The 23,560-nt window shown below is 44.9% G+C and overlaps 4 protein-coding genes and 1 pseudogene across 6 annotated transcripts in view; all 5 read left to right on the top strand.

Moving 5' to 3' along the window:
- LOC309562622 (uncharacterized protein) overlaps positions 1-23,560 on the top strand; it is a gene marked incomplete at its 3' end in the record, with an annotated part of 500,517 nt that overhangs the window by 248,817 nt on the left and 228,140 nt on the right. Inside the window, exon 8 of the mRNA XM_082266875.1 lies at positions 23,163-23,486. Within this exon, the coding sequence (XP_082123001.1) occupies positions 23,163-23,486 (324 nt within the window). The remainder of the gene's footprint in view (positions 1-23,162; positions 23,487-23,560) is intronic.
- LOC309562780 (uncharacterized protein) overlaps positions 1-23,560 on the top strand; it is a 215,418-nt gene that overhangs the window by 7,777 nt on the left and 184,081 nt on the right. The gene's annotated exons all lie outside the window — the stretch shown is intronic.
- The window catches only part of LOC309562773 (uncharacterized protein), a 94,037-nt gene that overhangs the window by 36,099 nt on the left and 34,378 nt on the right, over positions 1-23,560 (top strand). The gene's annotated exons all lie outside the window — the stretch shown is intronic.
- Positions 1-23,560, top strand: part of LOC309562850 (uncharacterized protein) — a gene marked incomplete at its 5' end in the record, with an annotated part of 71,299 nt that overhangs the window by 39,457 nt on the left and 8,282 nt on the right. The window lies entirely within an intron of this gene.
- Positions 12,035-23,560, top strand: part of LOC309562730 — a 45,805-nt pseudogene continuing 34,279 nt past the window's right edge. Inside the window, exon 1 of the transcript XR_014226227.1 lies at positions 12,035-12,190. The product of XR_014226227.1 is annotated as an uncharacterized misc_RNA (transcript). The remainder of the gene's footprint in view (positions 12,191-23,560) is intronic.

The following is a 23,560-nucleotide window of genomic DNA, read 5'->3' as shown; positions in this document are numbered from 1 at the left end:
CAACAGTTGGCCAGATCGAGAACACCCTCCAGGAGGTAGGTGTATGTGTGTCAGATCAAGAACACTCTCCAGGAGGTAGGTGTATGTGTGTCAAAGTCAACAATCAAGAGAAGACTTCACCAGAGTGAATACAGAGGGTTCACCACAAGATGTAAACCATTGGTGAGCTTCAAAAACAGGAAGGCCAGATTAGAGTTTCCCAAACAACATCTAAAAAAGCCTTCACAGTTCTGGAACAACATCCTATGGACAGATGAGACCAAGATCAACTTGTACCAGAGTGATGGGAAGAGAAGAGTATGGAGAAGGAAAGGAACTGCTCATGATCCAAAGCATACCACCTCATCAGTGAAGCATGGTGGTGGTAGTGTCATGGCGTGGGCATGTATGGCTGCCAATGGAACTGGTTCTCTTGTATTTATTGATGATGTGACTGCTGACAAAAGCAGCAGGATGAATTCTGAAGTGTTTCGGGCAATATTATCTGCTCATATTCAGCCAAATGCTTCAGAACTCATTGGACGGCGCTTCACAGTGCAGATGGACAATGACCCGAAGCATACTGCGAAAGCAACCAAAGAGTTTTTTAAGGGAAAGAAGTGGAATGTTATGCAATGGCCAAGTCAATCACCTGACCTGGATCCGATTGAGCATGCATTTCACTTGCTGAAGACAAAACTGAAGGGAAAATTCCCCAAGAACAAGCAGGAACTGAAGACAGTTGCAGTAGAGGCCTGGCATATCATCACCAGGGATGAAACCCAGCGTCTGGTGATGTCTATGCGTTCCAGACTTCAGGCTGTAATTGGCTGCAAAGGATTTGCAACCAAGTATTAAAACGTGAAAGTTTGATTTATGATTGTTAATCTGTCCCATTACTTTTGGTCCCTTAAAAAGTGGGAGGCACATATACAAACTGTTGTAATTCCTACACCGTTCACCTGATTTGGATGTAAATACCCTCAAATTAAAGCTGAAAGTCATCTTGTTTGTTTCATTTCAAATTCATTGTGGTGGTGTATAGAGTCAAAAAGATTAGAATTGTGTCGATGTCCCAATATTTATGGACCTGACTGTATGTCATATGCAGAAACCACTAGGGAGGGAGCCAGAACATCGACCCCCCTCGCTACTGGAGGACCCGTCACCATTACTAGGTACATCGCCTAACGACTGGTTGCTTTGTGACTTGTATTAGTGCTTGGTTAGTGCTACACTGCTTCTCTTGTTTGACTTGCGGAGAAGACCTTTTGTAGTAGTTGAGCTTCATACACCTAGTAAATGAAGGATAAAAAAACAGGAAGGCTCAGAATCTTAGTGTATCTGTTTATTCTTAAAACACATGTAATAAAATGGATTTCACTCACACAGTGTGGAGATTGGGCTAGCAAGGTTCATTCTCCTCTTCCGGATGTGCCAGATGACAATCCCGTGGATCCTGTAGATGTATCGGGGTCTGCTTCCTGCTGAATCCTAGTGAGCTGACAAAAGCTTATCTCTGTATGGTGTTAGCCTTGTGGGTGGGCAGCTCTGAGACTCCAGGAGTGGAGTAAGCCCCAAGATGGGAAGTCCGGAGACGTCAGCACAGTGTGGAGATTGGGCTGTCACAGGAGGAGAGAACGGTGCAACTGTGTGCAGTGGCCAGCCGTGACCAGGCAGGAATGCAAGCCGGAAGAGAGCGCGACCAACCAGCGTCTAACCGTGATGATGTCACACAGTGGGTGGTGAAGTGAGCGGCAACATGTTTTGGGGCCTCCTAGCTCCTTCGTCAGACTGAATGCTTCATACCCCACATGTGCTTTACAGACCCTGGTTCTTTTGATATACCAGAACCAACATGAACCCCTTTAAATAACTTCAGTCCAGGCTCAACAGTTGAAGAAAACTTTATTAAAGAGCACAAAAGTACCCCACACGTGCTTTACAGACCCTGGTTCTTTCGATACGCCAGAACCAACATTCACCCCGTTAAATAACTTCAGAACAGGCTCAACAGTTTAAACAACTTTACTGAAAAGCTCCAATGTACCCCACACGTGCTTTACAGACCCTGGTTCTTTTTGATACGCCAAAACCAACATTCACCCCTTTAAATAACTTCAGACCAGGCTTACCAGTGGAAGCAACTTTACTAAAGAGCTCCAACGTACCCCACACGTGCTTTACAGACCCTGTTTTTTTCGATACGCCAGAACCAACATTCACTCCGTTAAATAACTTCAGACCAGGCTCAACAGTTGAAGCAACTTTACTGAAGAGCTCCAACGTACCCCACACGTGCTTTACAGACCCTGGTTCTTTTGATACGCCAGAACCAACATTCATTCCGTTAAATAACTTCAGACCAGGCTCAACAGTTGAAGCAGCTTTACTAAAGAGCTCCAACATACCCCACATGTGCTTTACAGACCCTGGTTCTTTCGATACGCCAGAACCAACATGCACCACTTTAAATAACTTCAGACCAGACTCAACAGTTGGAGCAATTTTACTGAAGAGCTCCAAAGTACCCCACACATGCTTTACAGACCCTGGTTCTTTCGATACGCCAGAACCAACATTCACCCCGTTTAATAACTTCAGACCAGGCTCAGAACAGTTGATGCAACTTTACTGAAGAGCAACATGAACAGTAATGTCATAACATCCCTAACTACCTCGAATTGGCTGCCCATGCGTACCTCATAAAGGTGGTAGTCCATTCTCCATGTCTTGGTTGTTCTCCAGAACCCTGATGTCTCTGACAAACTGCGAGGCACATCAGTCCATAGTAGCTACGGCATATCCTCTCCGAATGTGAGAGAGCCCGAACCCAGCATTCTCCCATATTTATATCACTAGTAGGCTGGATCCAAAAAGCCTGGAAACTGAAGCACACACACATTAACTCTCCCCTCCCCACCTCAGCCTGGGCTGGCCACTATCGAATGCACCTGTAGGCAAAATGCCCACAATCACTGATTCGTTACTAAGGGTGGATTTAGCGGTGTCACGGGTCTTGAAGGCTACATAGGAAGATTTTTTGCATGATAGAGAATTCTTTTCAAGCGACTTTTGCCTATGTGACAAATTAAAGGCTAATTACATAACAAATTTGGCAAAATCAGTCATTTCACTGCAAAATCAACTGAACCAAATTCCCTCAGCTCATCCCTAGCAGAAATATATTTATATCCCCCTGGGTGGGAGTGGAGATGACCCCATCTATAAGGATATACAATATACATACCAATGTCTTATTATGCCAATGCCTTAAAAGTGCCCTTCACTGGAACTGAGGGGCCAAGCCCAACCCCTGAAAAACAACCCCATGCCATAATCCCCCCTCCACCAAATGATTTGGACCAGTTTTCAAAGCAAGGAAACTGTAAAGGCAGGAGTCCCAATACTTTTGACAGTATAGTGTACAATGTCAAAAACAGGTGGCTGAAGAGTGGATGCCGTGGGAGCTTCATCATACATGGACATTATCCATAGAGTCTTGACCTCAACCATCCAACATCAGTGCCTGACTCCACAAATGCACTTCTGGAAGAATGGTCAAACATTCCCATAGACACACTCCTAAACCTTGTGGACAGCCTTCCCAGAAGAGTTGAAGCTGTTAAGGCTGTAAAGGGTGGGCCAAGTCAATATTGAACCCTACGGACTAAGACTGGGATGCCATTAAAGTTCATGTGCGTGTAAAGGCAGGCGTCCCAATACTTTTGGTAATATAGTGTATAAAGTAAAAAGGCCAAGGCAGTAAAAAAAAAAAAAAAAAAAGCCCCATTTTGGAAAGTAGACACCCCTTTTTTTGGCCACAATTTTTGGCAAATGAAAAAACATGATGTATCAAGGCGGTTCAAACATAGAACTTGGCAATGGTGCACTAAAATATTATATGGTCACATAAAGAGACAGCCTGAGAATCATGTGTACAGAAAGCCAATGGTGGGAGGTGAAAGGGTTAGAAAATGATCTCGTAGTTCGTAAAAACCAATGATTGGTTGAGCAGCTGCTGCGTCAGATTCACTCATCTCCCGTTCATAAGTTACTCCAGATTCCTCTCCTTCCTGTGTTGTTGGTGTAGGGGGAGGGATCTCCATTATAAACAATAAATATTTTTACAGGTGTGATAACTTTTATTGGCCATCACAGCAATTGCAAAGTACAGAGCCTCTTGGATTGACTCCGTACACTGCAGAGTACAGAGCCACTCAGACCAACTCAGTGCACTGCAAGGTAGAGAGCCACTCAGACTGATTCAGTACACTGCCTCTAGCCAGTGAAGAGGTTGCCCTATGGTGCTTTACCCAATAGTGTTTACAAATGTCTCTGGGTAAAGAACCTTCTTCCAAGCCACCACTTAAAGACATATCATGGTAATAAAGGGGTTAGGACTTTTTATTCCATGTAGATTGAACGATAATGAAAGCTCAGCATGAACACCCAAAACCTTTTTTCTTATACCAAGTCATATACTATGCATGAAAAGCATTCACAATATCACTCAATTTATGGGTTTAAATCACACATTCTAGAACTTACAACTACCACCTGAAGCTGGCCACCAGCCCTGGAATTCTCTGCCTCACAGTTAACCTAGGGACAGAGATGCTGGTGACATCATAGCTGCGCGGTCATATCTGGTCAATGACGTTGTTCAGATATGGTCATGTGCCATCAGCCAGCATTCCCGCTCCTTTATGTGCTGATTGGGCTGGCTGCCTGCTTTCATGTAGGGTTTTTCCTTGGGCAGCAGGCAAAGGGTGGCTAAGCAGCAAGTGGACAGTCAGGCTGAGTGGAAGGCAGAAAGTCAGTGGAATCAGAATGGGCAGCAGACAATAAGTAAGAGGAGTAAAGCCCCGTACACACGATAAGAAATGTGGCCCGGGAAATTTCGTCCGACGACCGATCTGCCGATTTTCGGCTTGTTAGTATGGTGCTTTCGACAGCCGACTCCGACTTTTCGGCTGACAAAATCCTGATGTGCAGGCATTAAAATTGTTGTCCTCCGTCAACACACGTCCGATTTTCGTCTCATTAGTACAAATTTCGACGGGGAAAAATCTTATGAGCAAGACTAGGCATGCTCAGAGATGAAAGAACACATACCAAGCAATCCAACACATGACATCACTTAAAATAGAATTCTGTCGTACGGGAAAATTTGTGTGCAGTCTAGAGCACATTCCAACAAAACAGACACGCACTCTGGACAAAAGACGGACGACCGGTCGGCGGAAATTCGTTGCGTGTGTACAAGGCTTAAGATTTGGCAGCAGGTGGAGAGTCAGTGAAGTTAGGCTGAGCAGATGGTTGAGTAAGGCTGGGCAGCAGGCAGAGAGTCAGCTGAATTGGGCTGATCAGCAGACAGAGAGTAAGAGGAGTTAGTTTTGACAGCTTATGTTTGTGAGGTCCAGATGGGCAGCAGATGGAGAATCAGCAGAGTCAGGCTCGGCAGCAGGTGGAGAATCAGAGGAGTCAGGCTGGGCAGAAGGCAAAGTTAGCAGAGTCAGGGAAGTAAGGCTGGGCAGAAGATGGAGAGTCATTGTAGTCAGGCTGGGTAGCAGGGGGTCAGCAGAGTCAGACTGCAGCACCTTAGAAGCCGAATTGGGATACAGGATCTTGGGAAACAAATCGGAAGGGCAGAGACAAACATCAGCATCTTATGCACACCGCAGGTCACTCTTCCTAAAGTGTCCCCAATTCTCAAGTTCCAAAGGTGGAAGGTATGCACAAAAGGGGGTAAAGGCAGGAAGTTGGGTTATTAACAGAGGGGAATGGATAATCACTGTTGGTGGGGCCTACTTGCCCTGCATGTGGGGGTACCCTTTGCCATGAATGCGCTCACCAATACCCAGGACCAGGCAGAGACTGCGGTCATGTGAAAGTAACATTAGGGCAGTTCCCTGACATTGAGATGAGCCGTAACACTGTGTGCAGTAATAAAATACAGAGTTCCTCTGAAAAATGCTGTCCTGTGTCACTACACACTGTTGCCTGCATGTTGCATTAGGAGGGATGCTGCTGAGCCCGTGCCCACGTCACCAGTCCAGCGTAACTGTTCCCTCACTCCTAATAACAAAATGGGGTCCCGCCTTGCACCTAGCGCAGACCTCATGTATGCCATTGTTGACTACTTCACTCTGGTACCCATGCGAACATGGTCAACGTAACGCGGGTTCGGCTCCAGTTGCTATACTGGAAACCAAACGCTAGGGAGGGAGCCAGAACATCGACCCCCAGAGGACCTTTCACTCTCACCTAATGACTGGTTGTCCTGTGACTTATACTAGTGCTACACTCTTGCTTGACTTGCCGAGAAGACCTTTTGTAGTAGCTGAGCTTCCTACCCCACATGTGCTTTACAGACCGTAGTTCTTTCGATACGCCAGAACCAACATGCACCCCTCTAAATAACTTCAGAGCAGGCTCAGAACAGCTGATGCAACTTTACTAAGGAGCTTCACAGTACAGTCCAACATGAACAGTAACTACCAGGTGTACCTCAGAAAGGTGGTAGTTCATTCTAGCGTTCTCAATGTCTTGGTTGTTCTTTGGAACCCCGGTGCCTCCAAAGGACTGCAAGGCACAGCAGCTACTGTATGTCCTTTCCAATGTGGCCCACCCGAAGAGAGAGCCAAGAGCCCAAACCCAGCCTTCTCCCATATTTATATCACTGGTGAGTAAGCTGAATCCAAAAATCCCAGGAACTACAGCACACACACATTAAAGCCCCGTACACACGAGTAGAAATTCGGCCGGGAAATTTCGTCCGACGACCAATCTGCCGATTTTTGGCTTGTTAGTATGGTGTTTCCGACAACCGACTCCGACTTTTCGGCCGAAAAAATCCTGGTGTGCAGGCTATATAATTTTTGCCGACCGTCAAAACACGTCCGATTTTCGTCTCATTAGTACAGATTTCGATGGGGAAAAATCTTATGAGCAAGACTAGGCATGCTCAGAGATGAAAGAACACAAAGAAAGCAATCCAACACATGACATCACTTCTGAAGCAGAATTCTGTCGTACAGGAAAATTCGTGTGCGGTCTAGAGCACATTCCAACCAACAGACACCACTCTGGACAAAAGACGGACGACCGGTCGGCGGAAATTCGTTGCGTGTGTACGAGGCTTTACTCTCCCCTCCCCCACCTCAGCATGGCCAAGCCACTAACTATCTAATGTACATCTAGGCAACTGGCCTACAGTCAATGATTGGTTTCTAGGGGTGGATTCAGGAGTGTCACGGGTCTTGCAAAGCAACGTGGGAAAATTATTTATCATGGTAGAGAGTTCTTTTCAAGCAACTTTTGCCTATTTGGCAAATTAAAGGGTAATTACAACATGACTTCGACAAAATCAGTACTTTCACTGCAAAATCAACTGAACCCAAATCCCTTCGCTCATCCCTAGAAAATTATTTATACCCTCATTGGTGGGAGTGGAGAGGACCCAATCTATAAGGATATACAGTGCATATACACAGACAGCACAACGTAGGGTTTCCACCTCATCCCTTTAAACCAGGACACACAGGGCTTTTTTTTTTTTTTTTTAGAAAAAAGGAAAAAAGGTGCAGGAACTCAACCACGACTCTGTGTTTATAAGTGATAGTGGTGAGCAGGGTGCAGAGAGCCTGAGGTGGTGAACACGCAAAAAATTTCCGCTGACCGGTCGTCCGTCTTTTGTCCAAAGTGGTGTCTGTTGGTTGGAATGTGCTCTAGACTGCACACGAATTTTCCCGCACGACAGAATTCTACTTCAGAAGTGATGTCATGTGTTGGATTGCTTTCTTTGTGTTCTTTCATCTCTGAGCGTGCCTAGTCTTGAGACGAAAATCGGACGTGTTTTGATGGTCGACAAAAATTATATAGCCTGCACACCAGGATTTTTTTGGCCGAAAAGTCGAAGTCGGTTGTCGGAAGCATCATACTAACAAGCCGAAAATCGGCAGATCGGTCGTCGGACGAAAATTCCGGCCGAATTTCGACTCGTGTGTACGGGGCTTTGGTTCTAACAAGTTCCAGCTGAAAAAAGCCCTGAGGACACATATTAATTATACAGGTTCTGTGGCTTATTAAGGTGGTAATTAAACTCACTTAGTGCTTGATGTGCATTATATCAGCCTCAGAACCTGTGTGATTAACCACTTGCCGACCGCTCACATTTAGCGTACTGCGGCAAAGTGTCTCGTTCCCGTCCAGCGACGTAGACCTACGTCGCTGGACTCCTCCCCTTGTGGGCGGCGCGTGCGCGCCGCCGGAGGCTCGCTCCCGCTGCATTCAGTCACAGCGGGAGTCGGGCCAGGGGAGGAGCGGCGGTGGTCACCGCCGCTCTTCCCCGATCGTCGGGGGAATTGAGTGTGGAGATCCGCCCGCCTGTGTAAACAAAGCGGGCGGATCTCCTAAGTGACAGACAGGGTCAGATTGCAGGGTTCAGCATAGCTGAACCTGAGATCTGTCCCTTTGTCACTCAGTCACCTCCCCCCACACACGTTAGTAAGCACCAGGCATACATTAACCCCTCCCTCTCCAATAAAATTAACCCCTTCCCTGCCAGTGTCATTTTTACAGTAACAGTGCATATGTATAGCACTGATTACTGTAGTAATGTCACTGGTACCCCCAAAAGTGTCAGTCAAGGGTCCGATCTGTCCTCCGCAATGTCGCAGTCCTGCAAAAAAAATCGCAGATAGCCGCCATTACTCGTTAAAAAAAAAAAAACACCAAAAATAACAAAAATCTTTCACTTAGTTAGTAAATGCAATAACTTTTGCGCAAACCAATCAAAATACGCTTATTGCGATTTTTTTTTACCAAAAATATGTAGCAGAAAACAAATTGGCCTAAAATGATAAAAAATTTTGATTTTTACATTTTTGGGGGGGGGGAATTTCATATAAAAAAATGTGAAAAATATTATTTTTTTCAAAATTGTCGCTCTTTTTTTGTTTATAGCGCAAAAAGTAAAAATCGCACAGGTGATCAAATACCACCAAAAGAAAGCTCTGTTTGTGGGAAAAAAAGGACGTAAATTTAGTTTGGGTACGGCGTTGCATGACTGCGCAATTGTCAGTTAAATTCGCACAGTGCCGAATCGCAAAAAGTGGCCTGGACGTAAGACAGCAAAATCCTCCGGTGGTAAAGTGGTTAATATGTGTCCTAGTTTAAAGGGATGAGGTGGCAACCCTAACGACAAGGCCGTGTTCACATTACGGGACGTTTCCTGGAACTGCAGTTGCTCTGAGCTCCACAAGGTGGTGGTCTCACTTCTAGCCAGACAGGAAGTCTCTATGGAATACAGGAAGTGATGTCAGTTAAGAATTTAAAATTACAGGAAGTTCTGGGCGAGAGGTGAGAGAGGAGGAAGCCGAGAGGAGACATTGCCGGAACTGGCAGCAGAGGAGGTAAAAAAGATATTATTTGATCTTATCTCACATCACCGTCTATTATTAGGAACCAAATTGTTCTGTCCATAGATTCCCTTTAAATGTCCTTCTTTTCAGTCTGATCTACACACAGACAAATCAGTATTCTATTTATCTGCCTAAAGTGTTTCTATCGCTCTCCGTATTTCAGATGATTTCATGTATTTAACAAAACAATTCTAGTATACAAGAAAAGTTTGACCAAACGTCAAACCCAAATAAAGTTTTCCATGTAAAGGTAAATTCTTACCTCTCTGAACGGAGCTCCGATGCCGGCCGAGGTCTTCTTCAGGAACCGACACGACCGGGAAGTGCCGACCTCCTGGTCCACTTCAAAAATGGGCAGAACTGAGTTTTATTATCTCCTACTATTGGCTTTACATTAACGTTTGCTTCGTAATATTGTAAAACCAATACAGACCAGATAATTATCTGCTATCCATCAACACAGAAACCTTCATAGATCACATGAATAGGGATGGAGGAGGATCGGAGTGACATGACTGAGAAGATACTAAACCTCACCCTGGAGATCATCTACCTGCTGACCGGAGAGGTGAGGAGGATTATGGGAGGTCACATGACATCACTCTTATCTCTATTAACCACTTAAGCCCCGGAAGATTTTACCCCCTTCCTGACCAGGGCCTATTTTGCGATTCGGCACTGCGTGATTTTAACGGACAATTGCGCGGTCGGGCGACGCTGTACCTAAAACGAATTTGACGTCCTTTTTTTTCCCACAAACAGAGCTTTCTTTTGGTGGTATTTGATCACCTGTGCGATTTTTTTTGATCACGCGCTATAAACAAAAAAAGAGCAACAATTTTGCAAAAATAGCAATATGTTTCACATTTTTTTATACGAAATTCCCCCAAAAAAATGTAAAAATCAAAATTTTTTAACAATTTCGGCCAATTTTGTTTTCTGCTACATATGTTTGGTAAAAAAATCGCAAAAAGCGTATTTTGATTGGTTTGCGCAAAGGTTATCGCGTTTACTAACCAAGGGAAAGATTTTTGTCATTTTTGTTGTTTTTTTTTTTAACACGTAATGGCAGCGATCTGCGATTTTTTTTTTTTTTTTTTTTTTTTTTTTGCGGTACTGCGACATTGCGGCGAACAGATCGGACCCTTGACTGACATTTTTGACACTTTTGGGGTTACCAGTGACATTTCTACAGTAATCAGTGCTATACATATGCACTGTTACTGCAAAATTACACTGGCAGTTAAGGGGTTAACTTTTTTTGAGAGGGAGGGGCTGTGTGTGTCCCTAGGGGTGTGATTCTAACTGTGATTGGCTGTGGCTTGAGGTGTAGGAACAGTGATCAACGGTCCTACATAGTAGAACCGTATGATCACTGTTTCTACACAGGGTAGAATGACAGGCGGCTTGTTTACATCAGCCGCCTGCCTTTCTCCCTCTGCACCGACGATCACCGAGTGATGTCCGCCGGTCACACGCACAGGGGGGGGGTCCGTGACCATGCGGGAGCGCGCCTCCGGGGGAGCGCGCTCGCTCCCTAGACCCTCACAGGCTAGCGACGTAGATCTACGTCACTCTGCCTGTGAGGGGCTGACTGCCGACGTAAATAGTCGTGCGGCAGTCGGCAAGTGGTTAATAAAACACAGACCTGACCAGAGAGGTGAGGAGGATTCTGGGATTCTAACATGATATTCCTATTGGTTCTCCCAATACAGAGTTTTCTTATTCTGAAGTCAGGTGATCATATGACCATCACAGTGCCTCCATGTGACTCACTAAAACCTGAGAGACACAACATGGAGAAGATTCTAGAAGTCACCAAGAAGATGATGGAGCTGCTGACAGGAGAGGTGAGCGGTGCTGGAAATTCTGGGACATTATCCAGTAACAGACAAGGGATGTGTCTGGATGGTGACTGTATCATTGTGTGTGTCAGGTTCCTATAAGGTGTCAGGATGTCACTGTCTATTTCTCCATGGAGGAGTGGGAGTATTTAGAAGGACACAAGGATCTCTACAAGGACGTCATGATGGACACACTTGAAGAGGAGGACCATGAACAACATGATCAGGTAGATGATGAACATTTATTGGTAGTTATGAGTTTTATACAAGCGCGTGTGTTACAATGAATGTTGCCTTATATATCCTAAATGGAAACATCAAGGGAATAAATATCGGTATTCAAGAAGAGTATGGGGAGGAGGATGAAGTGTATAATGTGGTGGAGGAACCTTCAGATGGACACAAGAATATGATGGAGCCACCTAGTAACAGAACCCCACCAATCCTGGGAGATTATAATATTGTTATTAAAGAAGAGTATAAAGAGGAGTATGATGAGTATGGAGTGATGAAGGAGCTTTCTGAAAGACACAAGGATCTCTACGAGGACATTATGTTGGAGCTACCTAGAAACAGAAACCCACCAGAGAGATGTCCTCTGTATTCCCGGGATTCCACACAGGAAGGTCACACCATCCCTCACCATCATCAGGTAGGTGAGGAACAATTATTGGCAGTTACGATAACAACCCAAGCATGTTTGTTACAATGAATTTCCTATTATATATTCAGAGTGAAGACCTCAGGGATGATAATCTTGTTAAAGAGGAACATATGGAGCAGGATGTAGAGTATGGAGTGATGAAGGAGTTTTCGGAAGGACACATGGATGTCACAATGAAGCCACCTAATACCAGGAACCCACCAGAGGGATGTCCCCGTCCTCTGTATTCCCGGGATTCCACACAGGAAGGTCACACCATCCCCCACCATCATCAGGTAGATGAAGAACAATCACTGATAGTATCATTAGGATCTGTACATTATCTGCATTGTTACCATTGATGTCATTTTTATTCTATATTCAGAGTGGAAACCTGAGTGTCCCTACAGCTGAGGTTAAAGAAGAGATAAAAGAGGAGAATGGGGTGATGGAGGAGTCGGCGTTCCCAGAAGGACACAAAGATCTGTACCAGGACATCATGGGGGAGTCATCCAGCTACAGAGACCGACCAGAGAGACTAAGACATTCCAGGCAGGAAGATCATAACTACGCAAGACTTCATCAGGTAGACGATGAATGATATTTGGTAGTTATGATTTATACACAAACATGTTTCCTACAATGAATGTTGTAGAAGAATCCAGACCATTGTGTGCTCGAAAAAATGATCTAAGTCTATTGAACCCAAATATGTGGTGCAGAGAAAAGTCCTTAATAGTTTACATCTCAGGATTTATAAATGTATAACATTATGATCATTTCTAAAAAGAGGCTGATTAACATATGACGCACCCCTCGTTAATACTGGCCAAGCCCACTTATCTCACCCTCTGGATTGCCAAAACTCTACATTTCCAGAATGCAGTCTTATTATTCAGCCATAACAGACTCACTTGGAGCAAGATAAGTCGCTCTTACTAGTTTCCACATAAACGATACCTTCACACCTCCACTTATTCTTGTTTATTGACTTCCAACAAGGCTGGAGAACCTGAGGGTAACAAGACCATGGCCACCAGGCCTGTAGCCCTTGCTTCTGGGTTCAGACAATTCTTAATATGGTTGGAGAATCTGAGGGCAAAAAGACAATGACCACCAAGCCTGTAGCCCTGACAGCTAAGTTCAGAAGATTCCCAACAAGGCTGGGGAACCTAGGGGCATCAAGATCTTGACCACCATGCCTGTAGCCCTGACTGTTGGGTTTAGAAGATTCCCAACGAGGTTGAAAAACCTGAGGTTAACAAGACCATGACCACTAGGACTGTAGCCCTGGCTGTTGGGTTCAGACGATTCTCAATATGGTTGGAGAATCTGAGGGCAAAAAGACAATGACCACCAAGACTGCAGCCCTGACTGTTACGTTCAGAAGATTCCCAAAAATGTTGGAGAACCTGAGGGAAACAAGACCATGACCACCAGGCCTGTAGCCCTGACTGTTGGGTTTAGAAGATTCCCAATGAGGTTGAAAAACCTGAGGTTAACAAGACCATGACCACCAGGACTGTAGCCCTGGCTTCTGGGTTCAGACCATTCTTAATATGGTAGGAGAATCTGAGGGCAAAAAGACAATGACCACTAAGCCTGTAGCCCTGACTGTTAAGTTTGGAAGATTCCCAACAAGGTTGGGGAACCTAGGGGCATCAAGACCTTGACCACCATGCCTGTAGCCCTGACTGTTGGATTTAGAAGATTCCCAACGAGGTTGAAAAACCTGAGGGTAACAAGGCCATGACCACCATGACTGTAGCCCTGGGTGTTAGGTTCAGACAATTCTCAATATGGTTGGAGAATCTGAGAGCAAAAAGACAATGAACACCAAGCCTGTAAGATTCCCAACAAGGTTGGAGAACCTAGGGGCATCACGACCTTGACCACCATGCCTGTAGCCCTGACTTTTGGGTTTAGAAGATTCCCAACGAGGTTGAAAAACCTGAGGTTATTAAGACCATTACCACCAGGACTGTAGCTCTTACTGTTGAGTTCAGAAGTTTCCCAACAAGGTTGGAGAAGCTAAGGTAAAACAAGACCATGACCACCAAGCCTGTAGCCCTTACTGTTAGGTTCTCCAACCTTGTTGGGAATCTTCTGAACCTAAGGGCAACAAGATAATGACCACCAGGCCTAAGCAAGCCCCTTAAAAAGCAATAGGCTAACTCCTGGTATCTGGCACCTCCTTCAGTTGCCCCCATTACCCTTCTCGTGCTTCTGCACAGATTGTTGTATCTTCCCATGCTCTCCTGCATTCCACGCATCCTGGGACCCCTTGTCTTGTTCCTCTCCAGAAGGGGACTTCTGGAGTGGTACCCCATCCAGACTCCTATTGCCTGCTTCTGGATAATTCTCTGGGTACTGTTAAATTCTTCATTGCACCTGGTTCCCCTCAGATGCCCTCGCTTTCAGAGGAGCTCCCTGATCTACAGTTTCTGCTCTTTCCTTCTCTAACAAGGACCGAGCCCTGCAGTGCCTTTTTTGGGATCCTGCTACTTCTTGGATTGCTGGCCCTGGTTGCCACTCTAGTGCACTTTCCTGGTATCCCAATTATGGAATGCTCAGATGATCTTCCCTGTAGATGGTCAGCTCTTTTGACCACTGAAGTCAAACCCTTTTGAAGACCATAAATCCTTCAAGCTTATGGAACTTTTCCACTGCAAGTACCGGCTCGGCTCCACTCGGCCCTGCTTGGCTCAGTTTGGTTTTCCACTGCATGGTACGGTGTTGGAATGGTTCGGTACAGTTTGGTACGGTTTGCTTTTCCACTAATAGTAAGTGGGTGGGATAACAACGATCCTCTGACTAATCAGTGGCTAGTAGTGACAAACAGTCAAGGCTGCATGCAAAGGATTGTGGGATATGGTATCGGTACAGCCCTCTTGGAACCACAACCGAGGTGGTACTGTTTAAGCGAGCCATGCCGTTCAGTTCCATGTAGTGGAAAAGCGCCGCCGTACCGTACCAAACCGTTCCTACACCGTACCATGCGTTACCATGCAGTGGAAAAGCACAAAAGCGAGTCGAACCGTTCGGTTCCATGCAGTGGAAAAGCACCTTTAGAGCCCCGTAGATGGCTGTCCTCAGTAACTCCTAATCCCCAACAGACGAGACCATTTTCTTTTTCTATATTGGTTTTAACCTAGATACATTGAATCAATATAACTTTTTTTTTTTTTATCATAAACGCTTTTTAGTTTTCTTCTTGCCCTTTTAAAAATCCCAACTAGAGGGTTCTTTTCTTCTTTTTTTACCATTAGTGGGAGGGGCTTTGATTTGGCATTCCGAGCATTTTGAGAGAGTGTGTCCAATGCCACATTTTGAAGAAAGTGTAAATGAGAACTTATTATGGAACCTTCCCTGAATATTAGGGGTAGGGTGGCTGTTTTTTTCTTTTGAACCTGTTCTTATGTCTAAGATGCCCTCTGATGATTTGTTTTCCTGAGAACTTGTCCCTCTGTTTTTTAACCCGTTGACCACCTCATGTTGTTGGTCTATTTCTTCCTCTCAGGTCGTGATATAGTTTTACCAGTTTTGTTGGTTTTTGGTTCTACAGCCTCTTGCTGGTTTAGATTCGATGTTGCTTCAGGTGGAGCCACCACCCTTGGCAGTAAACGTTTCTGTCCAGGTCTGAGTGTAGGCAAGTTGAGGCTGCAGCCTATCCTCCAACCTGAAGGTGGCACTATGCTTCTTCTTCAGGCTACCAGGAGCCCATTGAGGAATACCTGTCCCTGGCTATGGGTTACCAGCAGCCATTTTGGGGAGGACAGCAGTCCTTTTGGATACTGAAATCCTTTGAGATTGGAGCGGCCATCTTGACTCAGACCTCCAAAGAGTGTGATTCTGTATTTTCCTGGGTGTCCGTAGTGTGGTAGTAAGGTTGATTTTCTTTGGCCTTGGTCATTGGCAGCTTCCCCTGTTTCGAAGTGCGCTTTTTCTCCTCTGGTTCAGAGTTGGAGCTTATTCTTTCTGATAGTTCTGAGTTCCCAGTCCCTTTTGGGCCTACCACTGGCTGTTGTCCACCCCTTGGTTGGACTGCTTTTGGACATCGTGATTGTATCTGAATTCCTGTGTCTCTATCACATACCTGGTAGCAGAGCCTGATATGATGAGGAAGGCCTCTCTTACACCTCTGACTCGGTGGCCCCTGATAGTGTAGACAGGAGTACAGAGTGGCACAAGTGTCTGTAAGTCTTTCTAGAATCATGGCAGGTGTCCACGCTGGGCAGGAGAAGTCTCCAGATGGCTTCAGCAGGCAGGTAGGTAGGTAGGCAGACAGCAGGTGCTGGCGACAGTAGGCAGAGTAGCAAATCAGACTCGCCGGGTCATACACAGATGGGATGGATTGGGTACAGAGTATAGACAGGAACGTGGTCAGGAGATCTGGAACCGATCATTGGAATAGAAACCAAAGGAGCAAGTAGAATTCTCTACCACAAGAGATGGTTTATGCGGGAAGTATGGTGGCTTTCAAAAGACTCTTAGACGTACATCTCAAGGATCAGAACATTCAGGGGTATGTGAGATGATTACGGCCACACACACCTACACCGGTTGAACTGGATGGACTATTGTCTTTATTCAACCTCACCTACTATGTAGCTATGTAAGCAGAAGTCAGGGGTCAAGCCGAGGTCGATGCAGGTGGAGTTCAGAGGAAGGTCAAGACAAGCCGGGTCAGCAACTGGAAGCAGGATTCAGGTTCACAGGATCACCGTTGCACAGAAGGCTGAAGACAAAGCAGGACTGATCTTGAGCACTAAATAGCCTGTTTGGCGCCAGCATCTGTCACAGGTGTGCGCAAGCGCGCACGAAATTGTGCGACGGCACGTGTGCACACACGAGTTTGCCTATATTTATTAGCCTGTGCTGAATTCTTATGTTCACGAAAGGGAATATGTTTTAGCTTATGCCCAAAGGTTCGTCAAGAGGAGTTATCTAGTTTGCTGGAATGTGCATCCTGACAGTCTCTCAATGGACAAGAAAGACCATAAAGTCCGATTTTTGGAGTCCATTGAAGGACACAGGTCCTAAACCTTTGTGTTTTTTTGCTCTTTCCTTTGGTATTGAGTTTCTACAAAACTAAGGCATGCTGGGTACTGGAGGGGTTATATGGGGGATTGCTTACGATTTTTCTGTTTGCAAGTGTCTCAGCCTCTAGTAGGCGGCAGTATAATCAGGCTGTTTTTGAATACAAAAAGTATGAAAACCTTTTATTTTCTGTCATTCTCTCGGTTTAGGGTGAAGATCTGATGAACATGAACGTTGAGGGTGACGTAAAAGAGACGTTTGTGAGGGATGATCAGCAATATACGGAGGAGGCTGGAATTATGAGGACATTTATAGAGGAGGACACTCCTATAGAGATCAGCACAGGTGACCCATAATATATTCTTCTCTTGTCTCTGCTCTGTTACTGCTCACTGATTGGGCCAGAGTATGGCAGAAACTAAGTTAAAGAAGCCTAGGTCTCTGGTCACTGGTTCTATGGTAAAGGTCCTGCAAGTCTAAACTTTGAACCTCTTGTTTATCAGAGATCACATGACCCAGTGCCTAGGCTTGTGGGTTGTGTAAAGAGCATGGACCTCCCAGTCCCCATTGGTTCCTGCTCTTCTGACAAGGCTGTGTAAATGTAGAAGTGATCTGGGAGGAGGACCAAAGGCCCTTTGACTGAAGAGGGGAAGAGTCCCAGCTGGTTGGGACATCCACAGAGAACATCTGCTCACTCATATCTACCTGATCCAGATGGAATCTTGATGGAAGTGAACTAACCCTCTCAGATCTATTGACAATGTTTTTATATTTTTCCAGGACATGCCATGGAGAAACCCTCAAAGGATTGTCTCACTCCAGGTTGTAAAATGGAAGATGAGGACATCACAGGAGATTGTGGAGGAGAAAAGACAATGAGCTCCACTATGGATGGTGGACTTCACAGTGTGGATAGACCATGGAATCCCTCAGACTCTGAGCAACCTCGTACTGTGAGGGATGGTGCTGGAGTTCAAGAGGAAAATATATTTTCCTGTCCTGAATGTGGGAAAAGTTTTAGCTCTGATTTAGGTCTTCTTATACATCAGGGAAGTCACAAGCAGAGGGAACTTCATTCCTGTCCTGAGTGCGGTACATGTTTTCTATATAAAGCACAACTGGTCAGACATCAGAACCCTCACACAGGTGAGAAGCCGTATCCCTGTCCTGAGTGTGGAAAACGTTTTTTATGCAGGTCCTATGTTATTAAACATCAGGTATGCCATACGTTGAAACATTTGTTCTCCTGTCCGGAGTGCGGGAAATGTTATGTGCGGAAAGCAACGCTTCTCAGACATCAAAGAACTCACAATGGTGAGAAGCCATATCCCTGTCCTGAATGCGGAAAATGTTTCTCACAGAGGTCTTGTCTTTCCGCACATCGGAAAACCCACACAACCCTCAAAGGTGTATTAGTGTCCTGACTGCTGGAAATGTCTTCTATATGGATCATATTTTGCCGTACATCAGAGATCTCACACTGGGAAGAAGCTTATCTTGATATAAACCTCAGAAAACACGTGGCTGAGAGCTCCTCTGATCTTTATAATGGAAGGAACACTTTAGAAGAAAATCAGAAATCACTAAAGACTTCAAAGTTCTGTCTGGATTACTCGGCTAGGAGAGAGGAGAAGGAGGGGGTGTCACTGCTGGTTGGGTTCCTCTAGGAGAGAGAAGGAGTGGGTTTCACTGCTGGTTGAGTCCCTCTAGGAGAGAGAAGGAGGGGTGTCACTGCTTGTTGGGTTCCTCTAGGAGAGATAAGGAGGGGTGTCACTGCTGGTTGGGTCCCTCTAGGAGTGTAGTCTGATTTCTCCTGATCTTCAGCAGAGGCCTAAAGGGATGATGACATGGCGAGAGAAGGATATTGCTTGTGGATGAAGAGAAGGGGAGATAAGCCTACACAGGAAGCTTCAGTTGATTGGAGAGAGCCACCTGCTGGGTGAAAGTGGAAAAAATGAAATTACTTGATTTAAAATGTTATATTTATGTGACAAAAATGCAAATATATATTTACACTTTTTTTTTGTACATGAACAAAATGAAGATTAAATATTTATTTTCTTAAACTCAATATTCTTTGTAAGTTGATTGATAAAAGTTTGCCTTCAGATTTGTATGATGAAATGTTCTTTTCCTTTCCTTTATTCATTTTTCCAACACTACAAGTAAGGTCCATCCTGTAGGTTTTAGTTTTAGTCTTAATCTTGTATCTTATAGTTTGGTTTTACCAGCTTGTACTTGTTGGAACAGCCGTCTCTCCCCCTTCTCGTAAATCTCAGGACATCTGTAATAGCCTCCAATGATAAGTCCATCAGTTCATAGACCCATCTATCATTCCTCCCGTAAGTCTTCCTCCGCACCATCACCACCTCCAACCACAAGATCATCTTTCTTCCTTCCTCACTTTCACATCCCATCTAACATAGAGAAACCCCCCTCCATCTTTTCTATGTCCCGTGTCCCTCTAAACAAGAGGATCAGCATGAATACAAACAGCCCAGTCTTGTGAGGAGTCAAGCCTTGTTTCTGGAACACCAACCACATCTCCAACCACAAGATCCTCTTTCTTCTTCACCTTCACATTACATCTAACATAGAGAAACCTCTCCCACCAACTTTTTTATGTCCTGTGTCCCTCTAAACAAGAAGATCAGCATGAATACAAACAGCTCAGTCTTGTGAGGAGTCAAGCCTTGTTTCTGGAACACCAACCACATCTCCAACCACAAGATCCTCTTTCTTCTTCACCTTCACATTACATCTAACATAGAGAAACCTCTCCCACCAACTTTTTTATGTCCTGTGTCCCTCTAAACAAGAAGATCAGCATGAATACAAACAGCTCAGTCTTGTGAGGAGTCAATCCGTGTTTTCAGAACATTAACCACATCTCCAACCACAAGATCATCTTTCTACCTCACTTTCACATCACATCTAACATAAAGAGACCCCCTCCATCTTTCCTATGTCCTGTGTCCCTCTAAACAAGAAGATCAGCATGAATACAAACAGCCCAGTCTTGTGAGGAGTCAACCCTTGTTTCTGGAACACCAACCACATCTCCAACCACAAGATCATCTTTCTACCTCACTTTCACATCACATCTAACATAGAGAAACCCCCTCCATCTTTTCTATGTCCCCTGTTCTCTAAACAAGAGGATCAGCATGAATACAAACAGCCCAGTCTTGTGAGAAGTCAAGCCGTGTTTCTGGAACACCAACCACATCTCCAACCACAAGATCATCTTTCTTCCTCACTTTCACACCACACCTAACATAGAGAAACCCCCCTCCACCTTTTCTATGTCCCGTGTCCCTCGAAACAAGAGGATCAGCATGAATACTAACAGCCCAGTCTTGTGAGGAGTCAAGCCATGTTTCTGGAACACCAACCACAAGATCATCTTTCTACCTCACTTTCACATCACATCTAACATAAAGAAACCCCCCTCCATCTTTACTATGTCCCGTTTCCCTCTAAACAAGAAGATCAGCATGAATACAAACAGCCCAGTCTTGTGAGGAGTCAAGCCATGTTTCTGGAACACCAACCACAAGATCATCTTTCTACCTCACTTTCACATCACATCTAACATAGAGAAACCCCCCTCCACCTTTTCTATGTCCCGTGTCCCTCTAAACAAGAGGATCATTATGAATCCAAACAGCCCAGTGTGTTTCCCTCCAAAATCCATGATAGAACCTTTCCATAAGAGAGAGAGTAAGGTTCCCCCCAAAAATCTAAAATAAACCTTATCTGAGCATGCAACCTGTCTGGCCAGCAAAAGGGGGGAGTGGAGGGTGTGGCTTCCCCTCTTGAATCCTACCAGGTCACGTAAAAAATGTAATCCGTCCTTCACCAAATATAGTCATGTCCAAATAGTATCAGTGACCTCTCTTAGGAGATCCCACCGCTTTGTATATATAGGCTTTCACCCGGCAGAGCTGTCAGAAGCAGGTGGGCAGTTATTGCGGTAACCTTGTGTCGGTGGGAAGCAGTTATATTCTTTGGCAGGCATCATGATTGACATGGATCAAAATCGTTGGACGATATGGTTGATGCTGGTAGTACATTGCAGGATCTTTTTTGCTTTTTCTCAGTACCTCTCAAAAACGTTCTGTGATTTTTTTTTTTACTATTACCATTTATGTTGCGAATGATAATAATTCTGGTGTCTGGGGACCCCATTGTTTTTTTTTCAGATTCTGAAATCTCCATCACCCCCTTCCTTACCCATAGACCCCCCACAACCACCAGGCCAGGGTTGTGGAGAAGAAGCCCTTGTCCTTATTAACCTGAAGACAAGGTGCTTTGCCAGGAGGTCCACCGTGGCTAAGGTATCCCCCATGTTGAGGGCATGTGACCTAGTGGAGTTTGGGATGGTGGGGGCAAGCTCCTCCCCCTGTTCCTAGCTGTTCAGGTTGCATGGTCAAATAGGGGGCCTGGTATGGATTTCTGGGGGGAACCCTATGCTTTTTTTACTTGATTTTTGCATGAGATTCCTCTTTATGGATTTAGGTGGGAACCCCATGCAAAAATCAAGGAAAAAAGCATAGGGTCCCCCCAACAATCCATACCAGGCCTCATTGCAGATCCAAAGGGCCTGGTATGTACAGTGCATTCTGAAAGTATTCACAGCTATTTGCATTTTCCACATTTTGCTATGTTACTACCTTATTCAAAAATGGATTCAATTCATTATTTTCCTCAACATTCCCCATAATATCGAGTAACTTTTGCCTCTACATGGCAAATTAGAGGCTAATTAGCAGAAATATATTTAAACCTCTCTTGGTGGGGGTGGAGATGACCCCATCTATACGGATATACAGTACATACACACAGCACAAGGCCGTGTTCCCACTACGAGACGTTTCTTTGGGCCACAGTTGCTCTGAGCTCCACAAGGCCATCAATCACTTGTACCCAAACAGGAAGTCTCTATGGTCTACTGAAAGGAAGGCCGTATTCATTATATTAGCCTCAGAACCTGTGTGATTAATATGTGTCCTGGTTTAAAGGGATGAGGTGGCAACCCTTATCACAAGGCCGTGTTCACACTACGAGACGTTTTTCGGGGGCTTCAGTTCCTCTGGGCTTCACAAGGTGCTGATCCCACTTTTACCCAGACAGGAAATCTCTATGGAAGACAGGAAGTGATGTCAGGTACAGACAGGAAGTAAGTAAAGATACAGACAGGAAGTTCTGGGTGAAAGGTGAGATAGGAAGATGTAGAGAGAAGACATTGCAGGAACTGACAGCAGAGGAGGTAATAAGATGTTATTTTATTATAGTTCTCGTGAGTGACCATTTTTGGGAACCAAATTTCTCTTTCTCTTTTTCCCCTTTTTAAATGGCCTACTTTTCAGTCAGATGTGCACACAGACAAATAAATATACTATTTATCTGCCCAAAATATATTCCTCTTAATTTATCATCAGACTTTAGACTACTGTATTTCCCTTCTAGAGCTGAAAATACTAGAATATACGAAAAGTTTGACCAAACGTCAATCCCGAATAAAACCTTTCTCTGTAAAGAAAGGTAAATTCTTACCTCTCTGATCGAAGCTCCGATTCTGACTAAAGTCTTCTTAAAAAACCGACACGTCCAGGGTTTGCCGATCTCCTGGTCCTCCACAGAGCTCTGTGGTTCCTCCCATTGATCGTCTTCTCTTCAACACAGGGCAGGGTATGGGACACAGTAAAGGAAAACCAAACTCAGATGCTGGCTGAAGTCTTCTTCAGAAACATACATGACCAGGGAATTCTGGGACATTATCCAGTAACAGACAAGGGATGTGTCTGGATGGTGACTGTATCATTGTGTGTGTCAGGTTCCTATAAGGTGTCAGGATGTCACTGTCTATTTCTCCATGGAGGAGTGGGAGTATTTAGAAGGACACAAGGATCTCTACAAGGACGTCATGATGGAGAATCAGCCGCTCCTCACATCACTGGGTAAGAGGAGACTTTGTTGTAAAGGAGAGAGCAACTGATAAACACATAGAAACAATGTATTCAGCCAGTGTGTGTGTTTCCTACAGATGGATCCAGTAATGGGAACCCACCAGAGAGATGTCCCCGTCCTCTGTATTCCCGAAATTCCACACAGGAAGGTCACACCATCCCTCACCATCATCAGGTAGATGACTAACGATCACTGGTAGTCGTGATTTATACACAAGCATGTTTTTTTGCAATTAATGTTGTATTATATATTTAGAGTGGAATCCTCGGAGATTATAATATTGTTATTAAAGAAGAGTACAACGAGGAGTATGATGAGTATGGTGTGATGAAGGAGCTTTCTGAAAGACACAAGGATCTCTACGAGGACATTACGTTGGAGCTACCTAGAAACAGAAACCCACCAGAGAGATGTCTCCATCCTCTGTATTCTCGGGATTCCACACGGGATGATCCCATCTTCCCTTACCATGATCAGGTGGATGGATCCAGTAATGGGAACCCACCAGAGAGATGTCTCCGTCCTCTGTATTCCCGGGATTCCACACAGGAAGGTCACACCATCCCTCACCATCATCAGGTGGGTGGAGTTGAGGGTCGGGAACATAAAGTGATTGAACACTCTGACATGTGAAGACGATGTGTGGACTCTAC

This window comes from Pelophylax lessonae (assembly GCF_965119305.1).
Source record: "Pelophylax lessonae genome assembly, chromosome: 9".
Lineage (NCBI taxonomy): Eukaryota > Metazoa > Chordata > Amphibia > Anura > Ranidae > Pelophylax > Pelophylax lessonae.
Note: the sequence above shows the minus strand (reverse complement) of the source record. Positions and strands in the feature narration are given on the sequence as shown.